Source organism: Cucurbita moschata, unplaced genomic scaffold, assembly GCF_002738365.1.
Source record: "Cucurbita moschata cultivar Rifu unplaced genomic scaffold, Cmos_1.0 Cmo_Scf00038, whole genome shotgun sequence".
Lineage (NCBI taxonomy): Eukaryota > Viridiplantae > Streptophyta > Magnoliopsida > Cucurbitales > Cucurbitaceae > Cucurbita > Cucurbita moschata.
This window is the reverse complement of record NW_019268554.1, coordinates 773,220-790,418: the sequence shown is the minus strand read 5'-3', so window position 1 is coordinate 790,418 and position 17,199 is coordinate 773,220. Positions and strand designations below refer to the sequence as shown.

General features: G+C 34.9%; 2 protein-coding genes across 2 annotated transcripts in view; one reads left to right on the top strand and one right to left on the bottom strand.

Annotated features, from left to right (window-relative positions):
- LOC111432455 overlaps positions 1 to 4,979 on the bottom strand; it is a 9,277-nt gene extending 4,298 nt beyond the window's left edge. The window contains exons 1-4 of the mRNA XM_023069348.1: positions 4,409 to 4,979; positions 2,596 to 2,781; positions 1,596 to 1,688; positions 92 to 274 (exon numbers count right to left, since the gene is read on the bottom strand). Of these exons, the coding sequence (XP_022925116.1) occupies positions 92 to 274; positions 1,596 to 1,688; positions 2,596 to 2,781; positions 4,409 to 4,660 (714 nt within the window). The 5' untranslated portion in view covers positions 4,661 to 4,979. The remainder of the gene's footprint in view (positions 1 to 91; positions 275 to 1,595; positions 1,689 to 2,595; positions 2,782 to 4,408) is intronic.
- Positions 4,980 to 12,872: 7,893 nt separating this feature from the next.
- LOC111432531 (non-specific lipid-transfer protein 1-like) lies at positions 12,873 to 13,503 on the top strand. The gene has a single exon (XM_023069458.1). It carries the CDS (start codon positions 12,923 to 12,925, stop codon positions 13,295 to 13,297), a length of 375 nt encoding a protein of 124 aa, XP_022925226.1. The 5' UTR covers positions 12,873 to 12,922; the 3' UTR covers positions 13,298 to 13,503.
- Positions 13,504 to 17,199: the final 3,696 nt, after the last annotated feature.

Below are 17,199 nucleotides of genomic sequence, written 5' to 3'. Positions count from 1 at the left end.
GATATATATATATATATATATATATATATATATATATATATATATATTCAAAGGAAGGAGTTAAAGAAGAGTAGCTCCTCAAACTACTAACCTCTAGAGGACCATTTAAGGCCGAATGGAAGAGATGAAAAATATATAGAACCAAAGTCTCCAAAGCATATGTTGATATCAAGCCATGATGAGCTCCAAGAATGCGGCTCTCATAATAGCACCAAGCTTTAATCAGTATAATGCTGCGCTTGAAAAGATTATCTTTGCCAATACGATGATCAATCTGTCAGAGATAGGACTAAAACCATCATTATGATATGTCATTTTTACATGTAGAAGAAGAGAGGCAGAAGTTTTGATCCCAACATTTTATAAAAGAATGTCAATTAGAACCAGAGAGCAAACATTTGGTGAATCATGTTAAATGAAAAAGAACCTCTGGTGCAAAGTTATTTTTAAAAAAAACATTTGGTCAATTATTTTAAAAACGTGTGTAATTTGATCCAAAAGGATGGCCAGTTACAACCAATCTGGTAAAGGATGCATGGGCCGAAGACAAGTCAACCACATGCTATTATCTATGCAAATGTGTGCAAGCAGGAGAAAGGCAGGTATAGTCTAAGGCCAAGACTCTCAAAAGTATTCACACTCACTGTCGTGTTTATTCTTTATAGAACAAAAATTCTCCCCAACATTATTTGTACTTCTACAGACAACTATAAATCATAGTATTTTGATAAACTACTAGTAAAGAGTGGGAAACAAAGAATTCCCAAACAGATTTAAAGTTTAAAGTACTTCAAGAAAATACAAAAATAAGACGAACGCCAAAATTTCCTGATTCATTTACTTCGGATCAATGATGCAAATGTTCATATCAATGTCAATACAAGAGTTACGAATATCTCCCCACATATTTGGATATCAAAGAATATTCCAGGCAAATCTTGATTACTTGTAGAAATATTGTGAACTTCTAAACGAAACTTGAAACTAGGTTATTTAAGATACGAACTACCAATTTATGTATGTACATGTATAACTAACAAATAAAAAATGTGCGTTTCGTACAATAGAAAAATATTATTGAAGACCGAAAATAAAAGAAAATTGGATGGTTATGTGATAAATATATTTGTTAATACAAGGGCATATGTGTGTGTGTAGATATATATATAAGAGGGACAAAAAAATATATTACGGCGGAAACAAGTGATCCAAATTTAAAATATATATTATGAAGGTTAGAAGAGAGGGAAAGTTATGGGCCAAGAAAAGAATGGAAGAATGATCGACCAAGATCCCCAAGATTTTCATTCTTGCTTTAAATCACACAAAGAAATAAACCAATTGAAGATGGAAGAATGATCCATCGGGATGTGGAATCAAGATATCAGGAATCTCTACAATTTAGAAATTTGCTTTAAGTGATACCAAGAACCATGATTGAGTTCGGAACCATATGAAGTAAACAGGATAATCAAAAGGTAGGTTACTACAGAAGTATGCAATCGTTGATATATATGCACCAATTCATACATATGCAACTTAATCTAAACTTAGGCATGTAGTTCACTAAAAAAAGAAATTTTTAAAAAATATACCTTCTCAAGGAAGCACAAGGTGGAAAGCCCTCCCAATTGATTGAACGAAATATCAACAACTATATTCTGTACAAGGCATTTTACAAGCTTAACCTGCAAACAGAACACTCTAAGAAATCAAACATTACATGAAAAAACATATCAGGCTATTATATTAACTGCAAGAAGATCATGTAGCACTCTGCAATACTACACAAACAACAAATATAAAGTAAACACAATTCACAGCGTGTAATCACAAAAGATCACTCATTAGACTCGTTCATAAATAGTTCAACCACCTGTTTAATGAACCTACAAATGACACACTCCCAAATATCCTGTAAAATTATCCAAAAAATATACTAGGCATAATAGCCACCTGTAAGAAAATTTCAGTTTCATCAGCGAGGTCGTCATTGATTCACAGATAAACTAACAAATCACAAGCAATACAGAGGAAAATGATTCATTGGAAGGCCCAGGGAAGTTATAGAGACAATGTCCATACGTAAGACAATGTCAACAGAAATGGAAAATTAAGACTTGGAAACAGGAACTCTAAGTCATTTTCAGAAATCAAGGTTTCGAACTCTACCAAAACACACATTATACGAAAGGCAACAATAACCTGCAATAAATCTCAGAAGTTCCAGAGATATGCAAGACTTCAGGAAGAAGTACATGAGAAAAACTAGTAGTAACGATAAAAGATATAAAAAATGGCTAGCTTCAGTAAATTCCTTCAAAATATTATAATTATTGCCTATATCTTCTTTTCCTTTTACGTTACCAAGACCAATTGCCAACTGAAAGCAAGAAATTAGGATTCTAGGATACCATAGCAATTAGCATGAGCCATCCATCAAAAAATGGGAAGATGACCACGAATAACCAAAATTTCAAACATCTACTGTAAGAAGAGATGTCTTGAGCTCATTGGTGGTAACTAAAAAAGTTTGCATAGTTTGCAAGTAGAATAACTTCTAAAAGAGAAGAAAAGAATATTGAAAGCCAGGACCTCAGCTCGAATTAATTGCACATCCTTTACAACAAACTCAGCTGCCCCATTCTGTTCTTCACTATTGAGGACCGAACATACATCACTGGCCAAAGCGTCCTCTAAATTTGAACCCACAAGGGCCGTCAAATCAATATCTCCATCAGGCAAGTAGGTCTTTAATGGCACTGACCCAAATGGGAAAACCTGTACCATCATAAATTAGTAAGAAATCTGCAATTAAATCTGTAATTTCAATCGAATTTTCAGAATGTGAGCACAAGTTTCTAGAAGAAAAATGGTAGAAATGCATATAGCTTCCAGGCAATAGTGAACATCTGGACGTGATTAAAACCAAAAGAAAGCGAAGGTTTTTGCCTCCGCCCAACTACATTCAAGGCCAATGCCAGACACTTTAATGGACCCCATGATATTAGAATTACACCATACACTAACTTACAAGATTCAACTTGTACAATGCTTTCGCAACACAGCCATTGAAACTAGTTTACAAACGCAAGCCATAGTCATTGAATACAACCATAGCAGGTACACCAACAAGTAGTCGGCAGATTGAAGGGAAAAATAAAACCATAAGATTAGTGTATCGGTAAATTTCCAAAAACACTAATATCCACTACAAATGTTTGGACTTGTCAAAAGTACCATCCGCTTATCTAAATCATGGTTCTCAAGAACCCATACATTACAACTTCAAATTTATATTGAAAATCATCAAGCATCGGTGACTGCCTCAATTTAAATGTTTTCACAGGACCACTTATCCATTTATTTCTCATATTTCTTGAAAAATCTAGCATCACGAACTCCCATATCAGATGTTCTTGAAAACCCAAAACTGCTAAGCTATCAAGGATATTATCCTTTGTTGGCAGTGCATATATAGAGTTTATGGAACTGAATATTATTACTTAATATGGTATCATAAGGGGGAAATGGGTACCCACAGGCACAAAGTAAACTAGGTATCTTGAAAGTAGATAAACATTATCCCATTTTTCTGTATATTTCATCAAACTAATGAAAGATCTATTTTCTCATAAAAATAAAAATTAATAAAACTAATAAAATAAACTAATTAATAGAAGATGAAGAAAGTAGCAGGTCGATGTTGATTTAAGTTGAAATTGGATTGACCTTCGCCAAAAGTACAAATGCACAACATTAGGTAATCTAGTATAAAAAGTAAACCTTTCCACAAGGCCATGCCTGATTAATCAATGGAGTAATATACAAAAATATGTGAAGATGAAACCGAACAACCACGTCGAAAATTGTTCATCCAATTAAAAGCCTCGTCTCTTACCAAAAAAAAAAAGAAAAAAAGAAAATATACCATTGGAGAGAGACAGAACAAAAAAAACTTGCATGATTGAAAATCATGACCTAAAACCACGTCTACTGCAATACAGCCATGTAGTTTAAACCAATATTTCCACCTTTCATTCGTCAATATAGGCGGCACAGATTGGATTACAATCAGCATTAACTCAACGCATAGGAATGCATACAACCTTCGAGCACTTGAAAAACAATGAACGGAAGCACAAATTGGGATAAAATCCCAACGTTGAATCATAACACTGTTTCCTATGTGCTATTGCTACTTCAACAAAAGAGAAACATTGCAAACACTGTCCAGATTAATTTTCATGAAGAAAGCTAATGCTTAGCCGTAATACTCACAACATCAGTAATTGTAAACACTGATATAAAAATTCCAGAATTCTCAAACTACTAGTGAAGAAATTAAAAGTACGAAGTGTGGCGATTAAGATTGCGATGCACATATTACATAGAACTGCAAGCTCACCTCGCATTGAAGATGACCTCTAAGGAGTCTTTGCACGTAATCTATAACCGCTTCCCTTCTCCTTTCCGATACGACAGTAGGCTGAACCTGCCAGATTATAGCCTGCGTGACTTCCTCGGCTCTCCGCCAGTAATCAGCATCAATAGCCTCCGGATTCGACGGGAGCAACGATGAAAACGATGAGGAAGAGGACGGTTTGTCTTCTGCTACGGCACCATTTTGTTCAAGCGACCAAAACCGAAGATCGCCCATGAAAGAACTAAAGCTTCAGCGACGATACGAAGCCTGAATTGGTCACAGCCGACATCGGCCGACGGTTCCGGAGACCGGCGCAGCAGAAATCGATGGTTCAACCATGGTGGTGCAAATTAGGAGAGAAAATCGAAGTTTGGAAGTGATGGTGGTGATCTGGAGTGGAATTTTGATCCTATGACAACCGATTTGCCAGACGGCGAGATGGAATAAGAACCGATTAACGGCGGCCGGAAGGATGGATGAAACCGATTGCAAACGAGGAGAGTCTCTGAAGCAGGTGATGATGGGGGCGGATCCGAAGTGATTAAGAAGTTTATAGCAGTAAATCGCAAAATCAAATTTTTTTTTAAATGATAAAATCAAAAAACAAAAAAAACAAAAAAAACAGAAAAAAAAAATAGCGGAAAATAAATAAAAATAATAATAAACGCATCTTCCTAAATTCCACCCTAATTCTATTATGTGTTAGTTTTGTTTTTTTTTTTTTAAATAATTTTTCAATTCCAATTTTTTATTTAATATATATATATATATATATAATTAATAGTTTCGTAACCTATGACTAATTGTATTAGAACCAGACATGGGGCGGTGAGCTAGTGAGGACGTTGGTCCCGGGTGGATTATAAGATTCTACATCAATTGAAAAAAGGGAATGAAACATTTTTTTTATAAGGGTGTAGAAACCTCTTCTGATCAGACACGTTTTAAAAACGGTAAAGTTGACGATGATACATAATGGGTCAAAGAGGACAATATCTGCTAGCGGTTGCCTCGGGCCATTACACGAGTAAATCGAAAAAATCTTAAAAATTAGTGTCAAAATTATTTGTTTAAAAAAATTAGTATAATTTAAGAAATATAGTAATTTAAATGATTGGTATAAAATTTGGAACATTCTTAAGAATAGTCAACTAGAAAATAATAGTTTGACCTAGTGGTTGCAATAATTAGTATAAACACATTTATTTGCATTTATTTTCAATTTGACTTTTATAATATGTGAATATGTTTTGTTAAAACTAAAATATATAAATATTTTTTAGCCAAAAGAAAAAAAAAACAACCGACAACCATGACCGAAAAACCGCCATAACGTCATTGACCGTCATCCATCCTGGCATGTATGGTGATTATGAATGAACGTATCTAACTATTTATGGTATAGATCGATGTTTCATGCATATAACGTTGATCATCGACCATGCATGCGTGGCCCATATATTGTACGTGGTTCAAGCACGGGTAGTTCCTCGTGTTAATGATATTATCAAGATACTATGTTGGAGCTACTTACGAGCCGCCAGCTAACTCCTGTAACGGTAGTTTATTACGATTGGCCCACGTATATTTCGTATAAGATTGCATACCTAAAATAGCTAAGCCAAGAAATATGGCATTTATTTTACAAGGTCGTTATGAACAAACGTCTAGAGCATGTTAAGTATGACAAGAATCTATGATATTTAAAAGTAACGGAATCCGTAACATTTGGAGCGTGATGAGGCCGTTTTAAAGCAAAGAGACTATAGAGATAGAGATAGTCGAGAATATTTTTTCGTGTTAAAGTGGCTTTGATGTGAATAATCTTACGAATATTTCAACGTAAAATCATAAAATTTTCGCTTATAGTTTTAAAATATTTTTTTTATAAGATCCCGAACTTTTACATAAATTACGAGAGTGAGACAATTAAACATTTAATCTTATGAAGTGGTATAAAGGGTGAGGCTAGACAGTATTCCCTAGGTGTCGATTCACATTAGTTAGGGTAAAATTTCGTAGGACTCTCACTCATGCACAACCAAATAATTGGTACAACTCATATCACAAGTTAGTTGTCCATTCGTCTGTAGAAAAATAATTCATATGTTTATACCGTTTAAATTCAGGTCTTTCAGTGCAGGTTTGACACGAGGTATTCTTAATACTCGACCCTTTTTGAAATGTTATTTTTCAAGGAACAACATGGACGTACGAGGCGTGTAACGAAGAAACCGTGCCTTACAAATTGCTCAAAATTTTATTATCTATGCAAAGTTTAGAGATTCGCCCACCGGTAGCGAATATTGTCTTTTGAGCTTTCCCTACGGTTTTTAAAATGGTCTATTATGAAGGGAAAGGTTTCCACACGCTTATAAAGGGTATTTCGTTCTGCTCCCTAATCAATGTGGGATTCTCACAATTCACCCCTCACCTTATAAAAGGTGTTCCGTTCTACTCCCCAATCAATGTGGGATTCTCACAATCCACCCCTCTTCAGGGCTCAACGTTCTCGCTGGTACTCGTTTCTTTCTCCAATCGATGTCGCTTCTTTCTCCAATCAATGTTATCGTCTTTGGGTTTTCCCTCGAGGTTTTTAAAACGGTCTACTAGGGAGGGAAAGATTTCCACACACTTATAAAATGTGTCTATTACGAAGGTAAAGGTTTCCACACCCTTCTTATAAAAGATATTTTGTTCTACTCCCCAACCAATGTGGGATTCTCACAATCCACCCCCTCCAGGGCCCAACGTCCTCGCTGGCACTCGTTTTTTTCTCCAATCGATGTGGGACCCCCACCAAATCCACCCTCCTTCAGAGACTAGCGTCTTTACTGACACACCGCCTTGTGTCTACCCCCTTTGAGAAACAGCCTCCTCGCTAGCACATCGTCTAGTGTCTAGCTATGATACCATTTATAACGGTCCAAGCCCACCGCTAGCAGATATTGTCTCTTTGTGCTTTCCCTCTCGAGGCTCCCCTCAAAGTTTTTAAAACGTTTCTATTAGGGAAAGGTTTCCACACCCTTATAAAGGGTATTTCGTTCTCCTCGAGATTTTCACATCATCTTTTCGGGAAGTTAAAAATTTATGAAAATATCAAAATAAAAGGAGCAAAAAAGTCATCCCTTTTAGTTTCAACTTTGCAGGGAAGATACCAAATATATTCTCGTTGATCAACATCTTTTCTAAACAATAGTTTGTGACCACAACTTTGTATTCTTTTTTTTTTCTCTCTCTCCACAGTTTTGTTCTACAAATAAATAATAATAAAAAAAAAGAATTATCGTATAAAAATTAAAATTCATATTCATTCATTGTTATGTATCACCGTCAGCCTCACAATTTTAAAAATGCGTCTATTAGTGAGAGATTTTCACACCCTTATAAGAAATGATTCGTTCCTCTCTCAAACTGATGTGGGATCTCACATGTTTCCACGTCAATTGGATTTAAGATGAAATCTAATGTTTATCGAGTGGATATTCCGTCTAAAATTGAGATTCAACCTAAGAGTAACATACCTAAAGAGATTAAAATATCATCGCTAATGAACTAGGTCAAGCTCGATATGTGCATATTTTCTAGATATTTTAGGAAAATGATTTCTCGAGGTTAAAAGACAAAGGGTCTCGTCCTTTCCCATACGACTTAATTTGAATCTTCTATATGTAGGTTCCGATAAGGATGTGTTATATATATATATATATATATTTCTTTTTAATTTCATTTTCGAATATTTTTATTTTTGTCTTTAAATTTTCACAAAATAACAAAAATTGTCATGAGGACATAATTTCGAATATTTGTATTGACAGGTGAACATGTGTGTAAAATGATGAATTTCTTCATATTTCTATTTAAAATATTGTCTTTACATACGGACCCTATGAATATTTATTATAAAAGCGTGTTAAAACGCGTTTGCTAGAGAGAGATTTTCACAATTTTATAAGATATAAAGGGTGTTTCATTCTCCTTCCAAAACGACGTGGAGGGTCCAGCATCCTCACCGATGTGAGATTTCACGATCCTTGTTAAAACGTGTTTGCTAGAGAGAGGTTTTCACACTCTTATAAAATATAAAGGGCGTTTCATTCTCCTTCTAAAACGACGTGGGATCTCACAATCCACCTCCCTTTAGGGCCCAACATCCTCACCGATGTGGGATCTCACAATTCATGTTAAAACGCGTTTACTAGGGAGAGGTTTCCACACCCTTATAAAATATAAAGGGTGTTTCATTCTCCTTCCAAAACGAGGTGGGATCTCACAATCCACCCCCTTCAGGGCCCAGCGTCCTTGCTGGCACTCGTTCTTTTCTTCAATCGATGTGAGACCTCCCACCAAATCCACCCCCTTCAGGGCTTCAGGGCCAGTGTCTTTGTTGCCACACTGCCTTAAAGGGTGTTTTATTCTTCTCCCTAACCTAGGTGGGATCTCACAATCCACCCTTTTCAAAGCCCAACGTCTTTGCTGGCACTCATTCCTTTCTTCAATCGAAGTGAGACCCCCCACCAAATCCATCCCCATTCGAGGCCCAGCGTACTTGTTGCCACACTGGCTCATGCCCACCTCCTTTCAGGGCTCAGCCTCCTCGCTGGCACATAGCTCATGTCTAGCACTGATACCAACTGTAATGACCCAAGCTCACTGCTAGCCGATGTTATCCTCTTTGGGCTTTCTCTTCTGAACTTCCGCTCAAGATTTTTAAAACGCGTCCACACTCTTATAAAAGATGTTTCATTCTCCTCCCAAACGGACGTGGAATCTCACCTTTAATCTCTTGATCGAAAATATATAGCTCCATTAATTTAGTACCCAAATTTAAGTTATGACTTAGGTTTAATTTTAATAACTTGAATAGACTTAGATTCCTAAAATTAAAAGGCTTATCTTCTCCTTTACATACCATGGGTTATAGATAATTTATTTTTAAAACATGATTTTAATATTTACATTAATATTCTCTTTGGACCATTGACCAAAACCATGTACATCAAATAAATATTAAATTTCTCATCTCGAAGGTTGAAAATTGCTCCGAATTAGCCCATACATAACCCGTCTTCACATCGATAATGCATAAACTAAAAAATTCACCGTTAGCAGACATTATCCCTTTTGATCTGTTATGTGTCACCGTCAGTCTCACGATTTTAAAACGCGTCTATTAGGGAGATGTTTCCACATCCTTACAATGAATGTTTCATTCTCCTCTCCAACCAATGTGGGATCTCACAATCCACCCATCTTGGGGGCCTAATGTCCTTGCTGGCACACCGTCTGGTCTTTAGCTCTAATACCATTTATAACAGTTCTCAATAAGAAATGATTCATTCTCCTCTCCAACCAATATGAGATCACACAATCCACCCCATGGCGTCCCAGCGGCCTTATTGGCGCAAAGTCCGGTATCTAGCTCTAAAACCATTTGTAACAGTCCAAGCCTACCGCTAACAGAGATTTTCACACCTTTATGACGAATATTTCGTTCCCCACTTCGAATGATGTGAGATATCACATCGATAACGTATGATTAAGTATAGACATAACTCTAATAAACTACGAGTGTAGGGACCAAATTTATATTCAAACTGTGCAAAAAGACGTTAATATCAAAACAAAAGATTTAAATTCTAAGATATTCGGCACGACCATGGCAACAAACGACACGTGTATTATCGACAATATTATTTATTCGACTCATATATTCGTTCGCGTCGAAGCGTTTAATAGAAGATAAAATAAAATTAGGGTTTTGGTTACTTTAGAGAAATGGAATAGAACCAATAAAAAATTGAAAGTGAATGGTCCTTAAAATTCTCAACATAATTTCTTTTTGGAGAATTTTGAAGGAATCTTAGCTTTAAGCCTTTCCTTATCTGCAGGTCTTATCTACTCAAAAGACCATTATTTTAATTACTTATATTAATTTTATATTTATTATTAAAAAATTACTATTTCGCATCATTTATCTTATGTACAAATTTAGAATAAATTATCGACTTTTCAGATATTAATATGTGAAATATTTATCCGTTCATTAGAAAATTTCATAGGAAGAGACAAAAAAAAAAATATATATATATAAATAAAGCTTCATTGTTCATTAGAATTTGGGCCTTTCTTGAGAGGGCTCGAGCCATCTCGAAAAGCTTCATTCTGTTAAGACTTACGAACCACGGAAAAATTTCAGGTAGGTAATTTCTATAGGGTATAGACATCTCGAAAAGTAACGGAAACATGCAAAGATTTCCTTAAATAAAACAGAAATTGACCCAAGGAGATTCTGGTAAAATGTTACTTTCGCATTTCTAATAATTTTGCATTAACAATTTAGGTTTTATTAATAATTTAACCATTTTAATAAAGATGAAATTTAGAGTAGAAAAATAATAAAAATCAAACCGTTACTAAAATATTATTAAAATTTTAAAGCATATTAGAACGTTTCCAAAATTCACCAACCTATCATACACAGAATTAAAAATTACGTTGATTAATTATATAAATTAAAATAAAAATCTCGAGAAATATATTCATAATAAAATTTAAAGTTAAATATATATATATATATTTTTTTATATTTTTATATCGAAAGAAATTTATTAAATACAAAATTAAAATAGATCTTAGGCATGTCGTGGTAGCTGGGGCAGTAACAATTTTAAAATATTGGCAAAATATTAATTAAAACCACCAAAATGGATGAATAATTATGTAACATTCAAATCTTATAATTATTTCCGAACTCATATATGATTGTCTCGATACCGATCATGTTACCTAATTATTTTAAATTGTTAAAAAATTATTTTCATAAATTAACACGATCTGTTATCACTCACATGTTTTTTTAATTGAATTATTAAAAAAGAAAATGTATTTTTATCGATAGTAATAATTAATTATTTTTTAACCTTTCTTAATAATTATATATTTAAAATATTATCATTAATGGAGATGGTACTAGTTGGAGGTTGGGCAGTAAGTATTTTAAATAGTGGCAAACCATTAATTAAAACCACCAAAATAGATGAATAATTATGTAACATTCAAATCATATTTGGACCAAAAACTTCCTTTTCAAGCTCTATACATTATAATTAGTTTAAGTTCCATATCTAATTGTCTCGATAATTTTTTTTTTAACATATATATTGTGTTACGAACAAAAAAAATAAATCTTATTGATATAAATAGTAACTATCAATTATTTTTTTTAGCATTTTTAACGGTGGTTCAAGCAGTATCTATCAATACTTTTTGAGACCAAAAACTAGCCCCACAAACCAACACACAGTTCTTTTAGCACGCTTTGTCCCTATCATAAACTTCCCCGTAGATCATCCAATATAAAATTGGTTCCAGTCGTTCTTAGTTTTAAAGTTCTTATAATTGAGTTACGGAATAAGGGATGTGTACTTTGTTGGTATAGATAATAACTATTAATTTTTTTTTTTTTTAGTATTTTGTAACAGTCATATCCTTAGAATAACACTCTCATTTGAATGTAGTCTCGGTTCGTTCATATATTTTTTTTACTTAAGTGTTATTGATATGAACCAAAGCATCAATCATGCGATATAAACTTTAAGGAAGTTGGGAAGAAAATGTTGTTCAAATTATCCTAAGATGGTGCAATTCACGCACATTAAAGATGAATCAAGCTTCGTTTATTCTTAAATGGTTACAAATTTTGGGTGGATGATAATTTAGAGTTATGATATTTCATTAATGTATTTTGAGACTTTTTATTTACGTTACATTTACATAGTAGTGACTAATTATGACCATAAATCATACAGAGTGGCTAATTATGATCATAAGATATGAAAGTTACAACTCTTAAAACAACTCACGGAAGGTTATGAGTTTTTAGCATGTATGTTATCTTTGTAGAGTAGACTCGAAAAATACAGTGCTTCCCTGTAGCCAAAAGTTGAGTTACTTTGCAATTTTATGTAGTTTAAATTGTATGTTTAGAATCGTTCAAACATGACATGATCAATCTTACTCGAATCTCAAAAAGACATGATCAATCTTACTCGAATCTCAAAAAATGTTCTTATCTGTAACGGCCCAAGTTCACTATTAGCAAATAGTGTCCATTTTAGGCTATCCTTTTCAAGCTTTCTCTCAAAAAAATTTAAAACGCGTTTGATAGGAGAGGTTTCTACACCTTTATAAAGATTGTTTTATTCAACTCTTCCATCGATGTGGGATTTCACATATTCGATCAATAAGATAATCCTAATTTTACTTTCTTTGTAGTGATTTCTTATCACTCGTAAAGCAAAGCATTTAACTCTCACGACCTGGCAGGTGACATTAAAAGCGATCACCCAACCAACAAAACCTTGCATTCATGGCCTTAAAACCTACCAATCCCATCAACATTACTTTCCCTTTCTATATAAACCCCACAATCCCCAACCCATAAGCTCAAACTCTTGCACTAAATCCTCAAAGAGCTTTTATTTGAGCAACACCATGGCGAGTAGTGGCATGATCAATGTCAAGATGGGTTTGGTTGTGGCGCTTGTGTGTGGCATCATTATGGGTGGAAGGGTGAGCGAGGCGGCCGTGACATGCAACCAGGTGGTCAGCGACTTGGGTGCGTGCGTATCATATGTCACTGGTGGAGGGACGCCGTCTGCAACATGTTGCAGCGGCGTGCAGGACCTGAATAAATTGGCAAGCACAGCGGCTGACCGACAGGCCGTGTGTGGATGCTTGGAATCGCTTGTCAAGGGGGTTTCTTATAATGCTCAAACGCTTGCTAATGCTGCTGCTCTTCCGGCTAAGTGTGGCGTCAAGCTTCCCTATAAGATCGACCCACGTACCGACTGTAGCACCATTCGTTAGGATGTCGTAGCTAAGTCCAGCTGCAATGCTAGTAGATCATGTTGTCGCGTCGTAACCATCGGAGAATAAATGAAGGAAAAGTTTTATGTATTTCTAAACCAATGTGATTTTGTTCTGTTTTGGTATCTGATCCAAAACCCTTGTATTTGGTCGTTTTACTCTCGAAATCCAAATATATATTAGTCGTGTTTACTTATTTTCTGTTAGGAATAACGAATCTTTACAATGGTATGAATCCACTTCGAGACTAAACTCTTGTGACTTTTTTCAAGATTCTCAGGATGTTTAGATCAAATCAAAGGAAGATCGATTATGGATACAGTTCAGCTCCTCTCAACTTGTTCGGTATCAAAAGTTAAGTTTTTAAGTGATATTGTGAGATCTCACATCAATTGGAGAGAGAGGACGTTGAGCTCCAAAAAGGGTGGATTGTGAGATCCTAGTCGATTAGAGAAGGAAACGAAGCATTCTTTATAAGAGTGAAAATCTCTCTCTGTTATACTCGTTTTAAAAACCTTGAGGGGAAACCCGAAAGGAAAAACCTAAAAAGAACAATATTTGTTAGCGTTTGAGCTGATACAGATATGATAACCCTAGCGAATTGGATCTAAGGACTCTCGTAAAACCCTCATGGATATACAAACTCCTAAAATCTCGGAATCAATATGATCTCGTCCCAAATGATTGTAACCCTCAGCAATTTGACCCAACAACTTTATTGAAGAATAACCTTTAGATCTCACTATCTCAGAACCTAAAAACGATTCGAAATTAATCCAAGGAAAAATAAGACTCACATTATCTTGTCGATCAAATATCTCAAGATAAGAACACAGATTCAAATCACTCCATATCTAAGATAGATCATGTTAAGTTTGAATGATTCTAAATATGTAATCTAGAAGTATAATTGCAAAAAAACCTTAATCCTTGGCTAAAAGAAATGACAAATGCTCTGCATTGTCATTTACCCAAAATTTGTAACCATCGAACAACAAATAAAGCTAAAAAAAGTTGGTCAATAGATTAGTAGCCCGAACATTTAGTTTATAGGTTACAGGATTTAAATTTCCTACTTGTAATTACGACTAACTGTTATCTTTTATTATTATTATTATTAAATGTTTGATAGGTTGGACGTGTTTAATAACTCGAGTATAACATAACTAGTTCAGATCGATTATTATAAACTCCGTCGATAAATAAATATTTAAAAGTGGTGAACCACCCAAGAAGATAAGTGGGCCATCCATTTTAATGCAATTATAAAAATAAACTATCATTTATTCTTACTTAAAAAACGACCCTGCAAAGAAAAAATTGCGAGTTGAGACAAGAATTGGGCGGGATCGGGAATGGAGAATGTAACCTGACTCTGTTTACTTATGTGGTAACACGTTCATATGCTTAATTAATTTTTTTTTTAATTTCTTTTTCTCGTTATCTTTTAGTACGGTGTGTACATTACGATGTCTATGTTTGTTAAGATATTATGCTAGCCTTTTTTCTTTGTGACATTTGGCAGCATGAATGGGTCAACTCGACGAGTTAGGTCTAGGGAGTATGTATACATGGCCGCCTGCTGGGTCTAGTGCGTGTGTGTGAGCCGTGTGTAGGGAAGTACTACACATTTAACTCTGCTCGGACTGGAATGTAGAGCTCAAGACCATGCTATGATCTTTTTATGCAAAGATAGGTCCCACCATGATTATTTGTGTTTGTATTTCTCCACCTCAACCGTGGGAAATGAAGAATATATACCGCCAAGAACCCTCTTTGTTGCTCATCTTTTTCGTAATCGCATATTCTTTTGGTTTTCTTTTCGGTATATCGCTGTTTTCTTAATCAAAATTCCATATCTATGAAGTTATCAAAGGGAGAGAAAGGATAGTTTTTACCTAATTGCTTACTCGAGGGTTGAGGTTCTCGAGGTTGAAACTTCAATCATAGAGCCTTAAAGTATTCAAATCTTGAAGAGTCTTTCGTCTTTAAGAAGTGTCCAATACCCAAAGATAGTCTTTAAGAAATGTTCGGTACCGAAGGACGAGTCTTCTAACCAAGTAGGAAGTTTGATCCATTATAAAAGAGAGGTCCATTGGTCTTCCTTTCATCCTACTTGAGCGGTTTGAAATTTATTGTAGAATATATTTTCTGACGACTTCAAGCCAACATTTCGGCTAATCCAATTTGGGTCTGATACACTTGGACCATTTCCTACTATTTTCAACTCTTCGGAAGCTTTTGAGGTTAATACGACTACTTTTACCTAGTTTAAATTGTTTGGAGTCAAGTTTAAATTATTTTATGCAAAATTAGGTGACTCTTTTAGGTATAATTAAATTTCAGAGACTAGCGTTAAGGTAGTATCAAGGGGCCGTAATAGCTTCGACCTAGGCTAACAAAGTAAGTGACTCTACTATCGGTTTGGTTGGAAGAATTGCTTTATGTACGATGACACGTATCTAGTGGCCCTGCATATGTGATATGTGTGATATGTTTTGATATATCATATTATGTGTCGTTATATGATATGCCAAATAATGTTATGGTATAAATGAGATGTTATGTTATATTATGTTACGAGATGTCATGATGTACTATGATATGCTATGTGAGGAAATTTACGATGCACAACTTCTATGTCATGATTGGAAGGTTATATTATGAATTAAATGATTTTATAAGAGTTTATGCACGCATATTACATAGTGTAATATGTGATGAAAGAATGAGGGTTGTTTTACATGATTTATTATGATGGAAAATATGGGGACCTCGTTCTCGTGCATCGGGATACTTCCCTTTTATGATGAGTACAGACGCGTACACTATGAGACTGAAATGACCATCATGTTTACCATAATGCTTCGACGATCATTATTCCCTCCGAGTGTTCGACAACAACCCAAAGAAGCTAGCCCGATCAGCAGGCTAACAGGGTGTGCTAGTTCGCCGGGTGGGCCGATGCTTGCACATGTGGGTCGTGTGTAGAGAAGTACTACACATCCAATTTGCCCAAACTAAAAAGCTGCATAAGAGAATTGCTTTAAATTATAGGTCCCATCATTATGTATGTGTTTGCATTCCGCGACCCCAATAGTGAAGTCAAACCCTAATTTACTTCAGGTAAAGACAATACATCCCTGTATGGATGACGGTGACGTTGCGTTGAAGACCATAAAACTTGTGTTAGGATAGTTGCATTTTATTTATTTTGTAGTTATTAGGAGTATTTTGAGTGACCGTAGTCGATTGGTTCGTGCATAGATTACCTCATGCACTGGTAGCATTGAGTCTTGTTAGTCCCTTTCTATCAGCACCTTTGTTGGGTGCATGATGAACTTGGAAGCCTGCTTTGCATATCGCTTCAACCTTTGCATGGCTTGTTGCGAAATGCGTCTCGGTTGCTTGCACTCTCGGATGCCATGCATTTAGTGGCATGATGTGCTTGGAAAACCCCTCGAATATGTTGCCTGTGTAGTTATTACCAACAACGTTTTATTTTGTAGCTATTACTAACGACGTGCACCTTCATTTTCGGTGGCTCAATCATAAAAATTTCATGAGAATCAAATTTATAATTTAACCAAATAATTTTTTTTTTATAAAAAAAAATAGAAAATAATTTATCCCAAGAATCCAAATAACATTATTTCTCGTGTGTATACTTGTTTCTCCTAGCAAAAACAGGAGCGATAATAAAAAATTTCACGACGATAAGAAAACCACTTCATCACGCACAAATCATTGTAAATTATTTATAATATTAAAAATCTCGCTCATCGCACGTTCAAGAAAGTCATAAAGAAAAACTAATTAACTTATAACATCAACAAATTCACATTCACTTTCGCATTTCACTTAATAAATAATTCAAATAAATACCCAAATGTTTTAAACGT